The 14636-nt window shown below is 37.3% G+C and overlaps 1 protein-coding gene across 2 annotated transcripts in view; it reads left to right on the top strand.

Annotated features, from left to right (window-relative positions):
- Positions 1 to 14636, top strand: part of SPATA5 (spermatogenesis associated 5) — a 236514-nt gene that overhangs the window by 12525 nt on the left and 209353 nt on the right. For both annotated transcript variants that reach the window (XM_032997616.2, XM_032997615.2), the window contains exons 6-9: positions 758 to 887; positions 1526 to 1582; positions 2439 to 2562; positions 3868 to 4123. In XM_032997616.2, the coding sequence (XP_032853507.2) occupies positions 758 to 887; positions 1526 to 1582; positions 2439 to 2562; positions 3868 to 4123 (567 nt within the window). The remainder of the gene's footprint in view (positions 1 to 757; positions 888 to 1525; positions 1583 to 2438; positions 2563 to 3867; positions 4124 to 14636) is intronic.

Raw genomic sequence — 14636 nt, 5'->3', positions numbered from 1 at the left:
ACCTTCTGTTTTTTGGCTTTGTGCCCATTTAATTTGGCTTTGCTAGTCTGAAACTTTTTTTTTTTTGTCTCTTTACTTGGGATCGTAATATTACTTCATGTAGTTACCTGTAGTTTCTGTCTAGTCTTAACTGTACACAATAGTACCTTGCTCTTCATCCATTATGTTTCTGTGCCTGAATGTTTTTGTTTCTGCTCTTAACATTTGCCATTAAAGAGGCAAATTTATCCTTTTGATATGTGTTTTTCATCTTTTTATAAGTACTCTTGAATCAAGCCCCACAGTATTTCTGAAATTTTTTGGAGTGTTAAAGATAAGTTCTGTTCTGGTGTTTGAAATTTGTAATGATTACACTGTAAGAATAATAAATAACTTAATAAAGTACATTCATGGACATTAGGTACTCAGTCCAACAACCATTTGGAAAAAAAAACCTAAGCAAACACCGCAACACAATAGGGAGAATTATAGTGTTGAACTACTGAAAAATTTAACAATTTAAATAGTTGCTTTTTAAACAGAATCATCTGGACTTTAAAATTAAAAAAATGTAGATGTATGTCCCATGTAAGAGTGGTCTTCCCAGTGAAAGCTTACAATTTTATCAAAATGATATGTCTGTTAAAGAAGTTAATTCTGAGGTCAAGTTATAATTGGTAATAACTGGGACAGTGAAATGTGCAAGTACAGGTTGGTCATTCCAATGTTTATCACAAATAACTTTCTTCTCTGTTTGTGTGCATGTGCTTGTTTAAAGGGATCCCTCCTCCTAGAGGAGTGCTGTTATATGGCCCTCCAGGTACCGGGAAGACTATGATTGCCAAAGCCATTGCAAATGAAGTTGGTGCTCATGTTACCGTTATTAATGGGCCTGAAATAATAAGCAAGTAAGTTCACCCGGTTTAATTTCATTAATTCTATAAATGTATTAGCCCAAAATCTGTCCTGGCATCCATCCATTGTGGATAGATGTAGGTGTAAAATTGGCTATAGGCTATCTGCCCGAGAGAGTCAAACACAGATGGGAAAGGGTTCTCTCAAGCAGGGCTTATGTTTCTTCTTGTAATAAAAGAGGCTTATTGGATTTGGCCAAGAAATTTGTGTAAGACATGGACTAAATTAAAGAGGGGACTAAACCTGCATCTGCAATTGCATGTTAGTTCTGCACCAAGAAGAGTGACTTGTTAAAGCATATTTGAAATGGAGATGATACTGCACAGATTAATGTCACCAGGGAAATATTTGTTTTTTTTTAATAATACAGATAAAATTGTTTCTAATGCACAAGATACAAGCTTTTCCCTTTAATCTTTTTTCTAGTTGCAAGATGGTTACATCTTTGCCTGTGCTTCGTTTTACCTTAATTTCTTGTCTTTGGAGAAATAAAGAGTATTGTAGATTTGCATATACTTTGGGACTTTGAAAGGGTGCGCTATGGCTTTTTGGAACACATGAGCAGTAATTTTCCAAGTTGCCTGGAAAAGACCAAAAAGTGTTTTTTATTCAAATATTTTAATTATTATAGGTTTTATGGGGAGTCTGAATCAAGATTACGTCAGATATTTGCTGAAGCTTCTCTGCGGTATGTTGTTTTGGATAATTTTATTCGCCCTTACTTATTTGTGGTATTGGTTCCAGTGTTAATGTTCTTAAAAGAAAAGTGTTTGTGAGAATCTTTAAATTGTAATTTTTTCCTGCAGTGGTTTTTAAAAGGAAATAAATTTGTTTATATAGAGCTTAGCTAGAAGGAAAGCAGTGAAATTCTAGTATGCCTGTTAAATGCTTTTGGACACTATCCTTTTTAAGTGACTGTTACAGATGGTGCCAAATCACTCAATCTGTATCATTAGTGTATTGTACACTTATTTCAGCAGATGGAAGCATGAGCCAAAGTTTCACCTGGATCCAAATTTTTCTGTGATTTTATTTTTGGAGACCAATGTAGTACTGTGCTGAGACACAGAAGCCAGCTCTAAATGAGCTAGTGTTGGTACTGGATATAGCATGCCTCTGGATTAGGGTGGCATTCTGCCCAAATTTATTAGACCTCGGTAAGGCAGATTTTAGACTTCCAGATGCTTGGTATTCATAATACATTAGCGAAAGACTATTGCATACTGTGCTTGTAGAAGTGGCAAATAAAATGCTTTCTTTTTACTCATGAAATTGGTATATTTAGTGTTCAGTCTTTGGAAGAGAGTCATAGAAAAGTACATTGGTAATTCATCTTAAAGCAATTAGTTGTCTAATATTTCAGTCATTTTAGTTATGTCTTTGAGTAACACCATATTCAAGATTGAAACTTTCAGTTGACTAAAGAAGTGTTAATTTTTGTAGGGACTGAGTGTTTTCCATGAACAGCTTTGCACTTCTCTGCCTTGGTGTTTTAAATCTCCCTGACTTTAACATTTTTTTGTCCTTTTTTCTTTTTTCTCCAGTCGCCCCTCCATTATATTTATAGATGAGTTGGATGCACTCTGTCCAAAGAGAGAAGGGGCTCAGAATGAAGTTGAAAAGAGAGTTGTTGCTTCATTGCTGACATTAATGGATGGCATTGGCTCAGTAAGTAGACTGTATTGAGACAATTAATGTGTATGGGGACTGGCTGAACAAAACAATTTTGTTTCTATAATGCAGCCAATTTTAGATGTGTCATTTGAGGGGAAAAAAAAATAGACGTAGGTGAGACTTTATGTGGTAATCTAATGCTTTATTGGATGCTAAGCAGAAGACATAGGAGAGGAATGTCTCCTGATAACTGAGATTAAAAGAAAGTAAGTTTTCTTCCACTCACTGCCTTTCCTTTGCCTTCTCCTGCTCTTCTAGTTTTGGAGATAAAACTGAAATTTTAGTGATAGCCCGTTATTGAACCAAGCTAGGTATTTTTAATTGCTCTGAAATCAAAGTAATTAGAATACATCTGGTGATATGTAGGCTGCATCATTAAAGGCAACAACAGCTATTTCAAGATTGCCATAGTAATATTTAGGACATAAACAAAAGACTACTTAAGAAACAGTAAATTTAATTGACTTGAGTACATTACGGATTAAGCCCATAAACTTGCCAGTCTCTCATCTATTATTTTATGATTATTAGCAAGAAAGAAGAAAGAAATCTGTCCAAAGTATGAAAATTAGTTTCTGCTGTTTGTTATCTGCAAGTTTCTCATTATTTTCCTGCATTTGAGTTGCCTGTCTGGAGTTGTTCACAGGCAGAACATATTTTCTGATGGCAGTCACTGATGGATCTTCTTCCTGGAGAAAGCGGTTCGTTCACAAAAAGAATGGTACTGCAGGAGACCTTCTAGCTGATTTTTCCTCACTCTGAAAGTGAAAAAGCAGAGCTTGAAGAAATTGTTTAGGATTTTTGACCTTGCTTTTCCAACTGAACCTGCAGGAATCATGATAATCTCCTGTCTCTGCTGGTTTTGATACCTTAAATGATTTGTTTCCCAACCTTGTTTATTCAAGGTCTGCTGTTACCTTTTTGTTCTTGTGCCAACACTGCCTTTTAGCTTATACTCTTCTTTTTCTTTCTTTAATGCTTACTTTCCTGATATAAGAAAGCAAGTTCTTGGGGATTAGAGTGAGGGACACTGGGATGAGGGCATCTTGGAGTAAAGTTTCTGTTGTATTTGTATGTGTGTGCATCTTATAGTATTGCTAAATTGCAATTAGGGGTAGGGTTGGATGGCATCACTTGTGGGGTATCTATTCTGAAAAGTTTGCTTTGTTCCTTTAGAGCTAGCATCAGGATTTCAGCGTGTGAAATAGTTGGGAAAAGTAAGTAGGAAGTATGTTTATAAGCTGTGTGACATTTAATTGTATTTTAAAATTAATATTTTGTGTTGTTGTTTGCCTTCAGGAAGTCAGTGAAGGGCAGCTCTTGGTACTGGGGGCCACTAATCGTCCTCATGCACTGGATGCAGCACTGCGCAGACCTGGACGTTTTGATAAAGAGATAGAAATTGGAATTCCTAATGCCCAAGATCGTCTGGACATACTTCAGAAGCTTCTCAAAAAGGTTCCCCATTCACTCACAGCCGCAGAGTTGGTGCAACTGGCTGATAGTGCACATGGTTATGTGGGTGCAGACTTAGCAGCCTTATGCAAGGAAGCAGGTAAGTCTTTGTGTATCTTGTTAGTTTATTTTATTAAAAAAAAATAAAAACCCACAGTCTGTACTAATAGCTTTTAAAGCAATGAGATTTAATTATTTTTTGTGTCAAAGAAAACATAGAATGAGGAATGTGAGGGATGGGATATGGAATATGAGCAACACCAATCTGACCTGGGTAGGTCAGAAAAACTCTTTGAGTATTAATAGATTTTAACATCAAATGTTAAGATGAATAACAATGGGGAATCCCCTGTGTTGTTTCTAGCATATTAGCTAGCAGTCTTTCAGTAAGCCAATGGCTTAGTAAGTTAACTGACATATCCCTAAGAGTTTTTCTACTCTAGAGCCTACCCTTTCCATACAAAAATCCCAAGTCACTGAAGCTAGGCAGCTTGTCCTGCAGATACTTGTTCCCAGGATGTTGAGACTGTGGTCCTGAGTGGTGTTTACTGTGGCTCCCTTTTGTGTTTTGTGCCTGTATTTCATTTGCCTGCAGATGAGGAGCTTGTGCTGGGGGCCAGGGGACGGCATGCCCCAGGGTCTGGTTGTGCAGTGGAGCTGGAGAGCACGCCCTGAGCTGGGGCCTGGGAAGTGTCCCCTTGGCCTCTGGTCCAGGCATAGACCTGGAGAATTATCCATGCATCATGCAGGCAGGGTTCAGTGTGTTCCAGGGAATACTTAAACATGAGTTCACTTTTGTTTTCATTGGATGAAATATTAAAGTATGCTAAATTCTTACATTTTGCTAGAATGCGTCTATGCGGTTGGAGTGTTGGACCTTAAATCTCCTCATGAGCAGTCTTTTAAAACAGTCTAGTCAAAATAGGACTCTTCAGCTCTGCTTAATGCATATTTGCTCCCTTGTCGTTCACAGATATGTTTGCTGTATGTGCTGGTTACTTTTATTTCCTTTGGCACTGGCACAGCTTCCTCTGGCAGTGGCACAGTGCATGGTTCATTCTTGCATCAGAATTAACTATGAAGATGAGAGAAGTTTTATTAGGGGTGATGGCACCTGGAACAGCAAGGTTTTACTTGCCAGTTTCCAGAATTTTTAAGGGATGGTTCTCAAATATGAATTTGTGGACTTTTGTATGGATCAAGAAATAAAAATTGGATACGGACACAGACTGTTCTTTTTATAACGCTCTTCTGCTGACATCGATTGCATTTTAAGCTCTAAGTTAGCAAACATTCTTTTAAAAACAAATATATACAAACAACAACAAAAGATAAACTCCCTTTTTATTTTCCTTCCTCTGTGTTTTTGGAAGCCTGTCACTCTGCCTGTGTCACAGTCCTCGCATAGTAAGTACTTAACTAATGTAATCTAAAATTTTCAGTGAAAAGTGTTGTGGTTTCAATTCCAAACATGACCCAGCCTAGGCTTTTCTTGCCCATGTGCACATTGATTCTGGACACTTGATCATCCAGCTGCAAATAGGCAATACTTACCCACTTCATGATGGCCTTTTACAGAACAAATTTTGAATATTGTGCAAATGGAACATTATGTGCTATGTAGATCCAAAACTTCTGTCATCTGCCTGCATGTGATTGCAGGACACGTTGTCACCTGGGAGCTTTGCATCGAAAGGCAGTGCTGGGAATGAGGGAAGGAGAATGTCTCCTTTCTGTTGATCTTTCCTGAAGTTTGAATCCATGCTGTTAAATATCTGTCATCTGTTAACTTGGAGTGACCTCTGCTGGGGAGAATACAGTCCAGCGCTGTTAACTCTTTGCAGCCCACATTTACTTTTTCTTTCCAAAGAGTTGCAGAAGTGTGATTTGGTTGAAGTATTACATAAACGGAATTTAAGTTGCTCGTGGTTAAGGAAAGTTCTTAGTTAGATTCTTTTTTTCCAATTAAGCTCTTGATATTTGTTTTTATATTAAATTTTCAACATGTTGTAAAACATTACTGCTTTCACTGGAGTTAAACTTAAAGGCTAGCTTTTATGAGGTAATATTTCTCCTCAGCAGAGCAAGGTAATTCCACATGGCAAATTTTCCAGTGTTTTGTCTAGTCTTATTTGTTGTTCCAAGCAATGGACTTCTATTGCTTCACTTAAGAAACTGTGCCATGGGCCAAGACAGCTTGCTGTCCAGGAGTGCTCTCTGATATTCAGCCTGAGTTTTCCTTGTTTAGTTTTATCCCATTATTTCTATTTACATCCTTGTATAACACGTTCACTCTCCCTCCTTAGTGTTTACACCCTTCAGATATCTCTAGGCTGTTCTTGTGTCCCCTACCTCCTCATTCATTACTGAGCCAACTATAAATATTTAGGTCTTTTAATCTTTCTTCATAAATAAGTCCTTCCTGCCTTCTGAGAAATTATGTTGATTTTCTCTGAAGTGCCTCCAGTTTGTCAATAACCTTTTGGTAATATAGGGCTCAGATCTGAACATAATATTTCATCTATATTGTAACATAAAACATGATATAAACATATAGTTAAGACTGCTGATGCTCATTTTTAAATAACCAAAATGCTTAATATTCAGGCAATATCTGAGTTAAAAGTTCTTTCAGAAATTTTAAGGTTGTTTCTGCTGCTTTCACAGATGATATATGTGTAAGTACAGGTGAAAAATGGAAACTAATTTAGAATCAGGAATTCTGAACTCCAAATGACATATTCAGTACTTGGTACAAGGTTATTGTCTCTTGCTAGTGGTATTGCAGTAGTTGTCTTTGGGAGACTCTTGAGTCCTGGCTACCCCATTTATATCTTTAGGTACTTTGTGGATGGAAAGCAGGGAGGTTTTAATGCTTATATTCTTAATACAGAGTTTAGATAATTTCCAGTGGACTCATCCTTCCTTATCTTTATACTTAACTTTGTTTTTTTAACATGTGTAATATTGTGTATATACTGCTTATATAAACCAAGGGTGTAGTAATTAATGTAACATGATAAATGTAGTAATTGTAGGGCTATGATAGATAAACCTTTTACTTTTGCATCTATAGTTAGGTTTCCTACGATGCTTCATTATAAAGCTTTGATGTTTGTCTTCTATATAATTCTAAAGAACGTGTGTTAAGGAAAAGTAAATAGCTATTGTGGAACTAAACATGTTCCAACTGTTTTCATGTCAGAAGTTGTTTGTTCTCCGGTACAAGAATTGCTTAGTGGTACTTCTGGGGTCAGATAGGCAAGTTTTCTATTCTGTTCAGCAACTCTGTGCATTTTCATGGAAGTCATTAAGAATTTTTAGGAGCCTTTAGTGTTCAGTTTGTGCTGAATGTTTTTGGGCCCCTGTGCGTATACAACTGTGGTGGTGCATATGCTGGAATGGGCAAGGAGAGGGAAGGTGGACAAGAAGTCTGGAGAGTATGTACAGTGTGCTCTGAACTTTTCCAAACAGGGTGTTATGACCAAACACCTGTGAAATATTTATATATAGATGGATATAATAATCAGTTAAGAGTATTTTTGTTTGGTCAGTTGAATTTTTACAGTATTAGTGGATTTTTCTTCCAATACCATCTTTTCCTCTACTAAAGGCACAGTTTTAGCTTCTCAGAAAATGAAACCACAAAATTTTGTGACTTTTTAGGAAAAATGCTAGATATCATTAAACTTACTGTATTGTTGCAAGAGTTGACAGCAGGGTGACAGGCATCAGCTCTCTGTGTATCTATCTCAGCCTTAATTGTCACGCAGAGTACTTGCATTCCCCCCTCACATGTTGAGCACGTATTATTTGTCAGTTTTACAAATAACTACGGTCATTTCAGCAAAAATAACAGTAAAACTGGTATTTCTAACATGGAAAGTATCACTAGCTTAGATGCGATGCTTTCAGAATTAGTGTACCTCATCTCTGTTCAAGGTTACATTATCTGTAGTGACTATATTGGAGAAATTGGGATTTGTTGTGAATCTCTACTGCCTTGAAATATGTTTGTTACTTCCACAGTTAAATGCATGCTTTTGTGTAGGTTAACATCACAGCAGGGGAAATCTGCAAATACCTTGATGGGTACCTTGTAGGCGCTGGGCCACATCCTGTGGGCACCGGGTCTCCTCATGGTAGACTCCTGAGGACTTGAGTACCCTCTGAGGGATCCACATGCACAGAATTCTTGACAAGAAAAGGGCTTAATTAAGTGTGCAGCTGAGAAATTGGTGGCCTTAAGACTGGGAGAGGTCTACTTGTCCTACGTTATTTAGGAGGCTACCTTTTAGTGTGAACAGCTGCCTTCTGAATTGTTTTTATCTCAGGCAATGGCAGTGTCTAGAAGATAGACTCTGCCATATCCCTTGCGTGCAATGTCAGTGTTTGTACGCCCCTGAGATCTTGTTGTTTCTGCTATAACTAATTGACCACACAGTCTTTTATTAATTCCCTAAAAAATCGTAACTGTTTAACAACAAAGATAAGCACTGCACTTTTTTTTGGAAAAACATACAAAATGTTAATTATGTAGCAGGGACGTGAATGGTATAAACTGTACTGAATGTTAGAAGATGCTTAGCAACAAAGGTTTCCAAATATAGTAATTTATTATAAACTTATCCTTCTATGGCTGCCTGTAGCATTTCAAGAGGTTGAATATAAATATAGCTTGATTTCTTCAAGAAGTGGGTTCAGTCATATTGTTTACAGAGAAAGGAAGTATTTGCTTTGTAACTCTTAGAATTTATCTTCAACATCCTTGTTCATTACACATAATTTTAGTGTGCTGATATAAAACATTTGGACTGTGATAAGATAACATCATGAGGAGCGGAAGAACAAATGTCTTTGTTTAAATAGTGGTCTTTCTTGTAATAACATCTATTTGGTTCCAGTGAGGATGCTGCATTGCAACCACTGAAACTTTGAGACTACTGTGAAAGAAGCAAAGAAGCACTAATCACTTTGGTTTGCATCAAAGTTATTTTAAATTGCCTAATACAGTTAAAGGTATCACCTTGCTTAGCATTTAGCATTATAACAGTTCACTGCCTTGAGCTGTCTGTTACAAACAATGTTACAGAAATAAGAAACTGAGCTACAACTTTGACCAGTATGAATCCCCAATTACTCTGATGAATCTGTGAAGCTACTTGCATAGACATATGATATGGTCTATTGTCTTATGTTCAAAATTTGAAGAGTCCTGTTGTTTGGAGATCTTGTTGCCTATGATATTCATTTGACCATTTTGACACCCCTGTGTTCTGATGAATAATACAGCTAGGATGGAGAGTCTTGTTGTTTAATAGATAGCTCTGTATATTGATTATATGTAGATATCAGATCTGTAAAAGTAAAGTTATATAGTGGGATACTGTACTTGGAGCTGAGAAACTTCCTGCTGTATCTTTTACGACTCAAAAAAGAGTTTCTGCAATCCACTTGTATTAAAAATAAAAATAAAAAAAAAAAATTAAGCAATTGAAGGGCTGGCTCCTAGTTGGTTTGTGGTGTTTTTTTTTTTTTTTTGGTGTTTTTTTTTTTTTTTGTTGTTTTCCCTGTAATTGATGGGGAAGTAAATTCCCCTGAAGCCCAGGAATGACTCTTTGTTAGATCTATGTGTTTTGTTTTGTTTTTTTTTTTTTCCCCAGCTTCTGCAGTTTTGGTAGCCTGGACACCTGCAGGAAACATGAGCCGTTTGGGTTAATATGATTAACAGTGAGTCTCTGTGCACCCTGAGGACCAGCACTCACTGGTCTTTCAATTAGACAAATGCTGCGTTCAATATGTGGCTTCCCAGCCTTGTATCTCAAATCTGAGCTCTTCATTTCAGCTCTGTCAGTGTCTTGATGATAAACCCTAGTGTTAGGGCATCAAGAATATATATCCTTTTTTTTAAGCCATAAATGTTCAGTCTGAACCTTTCCCAACATGATTTGGACCTAAGTTCTGCTGGGTCTGTACAAGAAATGTAAATGTTTTTCTTGGAGTATAATCCTGAAGGTAGGAGTGTGGGCTGAGACACTGTTGAAAGTGTAGATTTTGACAGTCAGTTGATGACCAAGGCAATGGGATTGTTTATTTTGCATGGGTTTTTTTTGGTTTGTTTTCAAATTAACTGATTGGAGTTACAGATTTTAAAGGGAAAGCACTGCTTGACATGCTACAATTATTTTATTCCCTTATGTAAAATGACTGAAAATGTCATGAGTACATTATTTTATTTTATTTTTTTGTAGCACAGAAAGAGATTGAAACTATGCTGTTGCAAATGATCTGCTTTTGCATTCTCTATCTCAGTACTGATTCGCATGGGACATTCAAAATGAGGTGGGAAAGGCTGCTTGCCTTTTTATAAAAAAGTCATGTAGAAAATGTGGGGGTTTTGAGGAATATTAATAACAGGTATAGTCAGAAGGTCAATACTAAAAAAATATATTCTTATGAAATTGAGAGATTTTTTTCAGAAATGGCAGAACACTGGATTTTGAGTTTCACTGAGAAGTCCAGCCATGATACAGAACTAAAGCTATAAACTAATTTTTGGGCTGGAGCAGTTGAGGTTTCTGACACTGTGTTCCATCGTGCTAATCTACAGTGTAAGAAGAGCAAGAAAATGCAGCCCCTGTCTTCAGCGTTCATGAGTTTTACGTTAGTGCTGTGTTCTGTAATTTTAAAGTTGGGTCCTTGATGCAGAAGCTGTTTTTAAACCAAAGCAATTGGCCTAGTTTTCTGTCTTAACAGGTTATGAACAAATGTGTCCTTGCTTGCACGCACACATAACAAAGCAATGTGGCTTTTTTGGACTCGGACTGTAACATATGTTTTTTGATTGTTTCTTAGAGCACTAACTCAGAATGATGGCTTTAGTACAGAAGTGGCTACATCTGGATGCTGCTGAGAGGCTTGAAGGAACATGCTTGTCTGTGGGATTCCTTGCCCTCTTCCTTAGGATTTCCTCCCTCCAACACCTTATGGGGCAAAGACAAAGTCAGAATTGGTTTTCGAATTGCTGTCTTAGACATTTAGAATAGTTCAAATACTTTTCTATGATTCCATAAAAATGGTGTTATTTTAGCTGCGCAGTGTTAGATTATTACCCTCTTACTTTGGTTCAGTGTCATTCTGATGTGATTGCAACATTTCCGAATTTCTTTTTTTCCCCGTGTCTTTGCATAAGCTGAGTGCACAGATGTTTCCTTAGTGCGACTGCTCTGCATACAGAGAGAAATCTTGCTGTGTGTGCCTCGCTGAAGAGATGCTGGTGCACATGGTGTTGCTTTTTGTAGTTATGTTTTCTGATACAAAATCTTTGCCATTTTGTTTTGTAGCAGTACTTGATTTTTGTTTTTCTATGGAGAACGTTGCACTTACTGCAGTCAGGGCACATGAACTTTTGTTTTTCATCATAACTGTGTTTTTGTCCAAAACTGGCCTGCAGATAATTGGATGATGGGATTGTTGACTTCATATACACAGTTGTGGGTTGAGTACTTAATAATCTGTTTAAAGTACATCCCATTCTGTCTGCTGATATTTATATAACCAGGAAGTAAAGACTATTTTCAGAAGAGTTGATCGATAACTGTCATGAATATTTTAAATGAACCTCCATGGTAGATAGACTCATTATTCTTGCTTCTGCAGCTTGAGTAGCAGAGAAGAAATGATATTATTCATGTGTGGCAATGCCTATAGAAACTTCTGTGTTTGAATGGATTAGAGGGTCAGCCCTAAAACAAGTTGTTTGGTTTGAAGGGTGAGGGGTTGCACGACACCGGAGAAGCCTGTGCTGGTGCAGCCCTACCAGTGCAGATCGGTGGGCTGTGAAATGGCGGTCAGAACATCATTCCTCAGCTTGCAGACCTTGAAAATTGAACATTATGTCATTTTGCTTAAGAACAGAATAAATTTAGGGCAGATACTGTCTTAGGCTGGGTCGCTGGCCGAGGTGTGGTGGGAGCAGACAGTTCTGTGTGGTCCCTGGTTATTTCCTAGACCTGGGAACCAACACAGTGTCGGTAACCCAGCTCTAAGTCACATTGACAGGAGTGGAGTGCTAGTCACTATTCTGCTTATTGGGTTTTTGTCCCTCAGGGGCTTCAGCTCCCTGGATGTAAAGCTGGATGAGAGCTGTGTGCCAGGCAATGTTACTCCTGTAGCAACAGAAGAAATCCTCAGCTGTCTATATAGCACCTTTGAATGAATGCAGATGATTTAACCAAGACTAAACGGATTTTTGAAGACACTCTGCAGTCCACTAGCTTTTTAAATTATCCTATAGGTTTGAGTTTTTTTCTGCAGCGATCCGAGCTGCGTGCTCCCCTGTGTTAACTTTGAAGGTTTTGCACATCTAAGAACTGAAGACAACTTCCTGACCTTTAATCTTGAGAAGAGTTTGGAAAGTATATATGTGGACTTTTTTCTTGGTAATACAACATGCTGTACAGTCATTCATTTCAACTGGTACTTTCCTAACTGAAGGGTGTTCTGCAGGCTCACATGCTTCCTTCTTCCTCTCCCATTGTGTCTTTTCTAATTTTCCACCTTGTGCCAGCTGAAGTAGGATAACCATTCTCACTGTTACTGCTAATCAGCACACAAGAACTGCAGTGTTCTTCTATTAACAGAGTTCATGTTCACTGCAGCCCTCCAGTGACCTGGCATTAAATTGTTGCAGGTGATTCAGACTTGGTTCCTCGTGATGCAGAAAGTTACTCTGTTTCCTGGTTCTGGAGCAGGTTCCACTTATGAATTGGAATTATGTATTTGAACCTAAATTATTTTTTCTTCAAGATACCAGCATACTTATTGGGAAATTACTTGTTTGAAAGGCATATTACATTTTAAGAAGCCTTTAGTCATTTTTTTTAATTTTGGAAAGGCAGTTGTTTTTCATTTTGTTTGCTGTTCTTTTTTTCATAATTTGTTCTTGTTTATGCTACTTTTTCTTGTTGTAGGCAGAATTTCACTTGACACAGCTGTGTTTCTATATTCAGATATATTTTGAATTTTAGCTAAAGCTTCTCTCCTTAGTTCTTTTCAAATTTAGTTTGATCCATTGGCTTAGTCTTACATTCTTTGAGTGACTGTAGCATGGGAACATCTAGAGCTCAAGTACAGTATCATCTCTGTGAAGCAATTGATACACATTATTTTTTTCTCTCAGCTTTTGTGCTCAATCTGGTTTCAAATGTAATTTGAACAGCAATGGTAATAGACTTTGTTTCAAATACATCTGAGGTGCAATTCTTCCCATACTAAAAATCTGCAGGAGTTTTGTTCCCCTCATAGTTCAAAGGGAGGTACTTACCTTGTTACCATTCATCTCTCTCCATCTTGCTCTGCTGGCTTTAGAAAGATCCAAACTAACGTGTTTAGAGTAGGTATTCATCTTCAGGTTGCAAAGGGGCAAGCTTTCTCAGTATCTGAGTAAAAAATAGTGTTTTCCATACCTGTGCTTTTTGTTTTTTTTTTGGAATCAGCTATACAATAGACAAACTGTAAAAATGGTACTATAGGAGAAAAGTTCGATGTTTTCCGACTCCTTCTCAGGCACCAGGTAAAATGTTTGCCTGGAATATATAATGGCAAACTTAAGATCTGAAAGCAGTGTTAGTTCTTTTGTTTAACTGATAAAAGATCATAAAAGAGCCTCTGGTGAAATATAACTTAATTTGTAGGTCTGTGTTAGTTCAGTGGGAGTAAAATTTGTTAGCAGGAGGCATTTGTATATAGAATGAATAGCTGCTGTTGGGGGAAAGGGCTTAAATACTTTCAGGAAAAGTTTCGTAAGTCTCCTGACTTTAACTTTTAGCTATATTCTGACTTGGCAACGTTCCTAATTACAATTAGACTGGCATTTAGTTGCTAACTGTTGTTTCTTGTCTTTCTGCCCTTGCTATTCTGGTAGCCTGGCAGTCTTTATTTTTCTGCTAACACATGTACGATTAACCTTAGTTTAGGTACATTTACGTATGAGAGCAGGTTAGAAACAGGCAGTCTGGTATTCCTTATTTCCCTCGGTTGTCACTGTTTTAGGATAAATGATGTGTGTGTACCTGATCTGTGAATAAACTGTTTCCTGTATGAAAAGTTCTGAAAATACAGTTCCTCCTTCCTTCCTTTCCCTCCCCTCTTGTACCTCTCAGCAACTTTTTGTCAGCTCCATAGACATGTTCCAGCAAATGCTGGAGCTCCTCACGAAGGACTATAAATCGTGTACATAATCCCTGCAGTAGATTAGTGCTCAGGTTAGCCGAGTGAATTTCCAATGTTATGGTTACAAGGGATTTAAGGGCATTATCTTTCCTGTGCAAACAGTATATGAAAGTTCTTCAGGGATTTTCCCGTATAGTGCTGGCAACTAAAGAAAGACTTCAGAATATGGTTTCAAGAGCTGAAAGTAAGGGTTTCTGCTTCTTGAAATTTTTTTCTAGATAGGCATGCATTTTATATATGAATTATATAAAAAATAAATAAATTTAAAACATATTTATAAGAGTCTGGTCCATGGCTTGTTTTTTTCTTTTTAATTCTTTGGTAAATTTGTGGCTGTGTTTGATTCCATAAGTACACAGGGGAAAAAAAGACAAAACAAA

The sequence above is a fragment of the Tyto alba genome, unplaced genomic scaffold (assembly GCF_018691265.1).
Source record: "Tyto alba isolate M040663 unplaced genomic scaffold, T.alba_DEE_v4.0 Super-Scaffold_23, whole genome shotgun sequence".
In the NCBI taxonomy this organism is placed as follows: Eukaryota; Metazoa; Chordata; class Aves; order Strigiformes; family Tytonidae; genus Tyto; species Tyto alba.
Note: the sequence above shows the minus strand (reverse complement) of the source record. Positions and strands in the feature narration are given on the sequence as shown.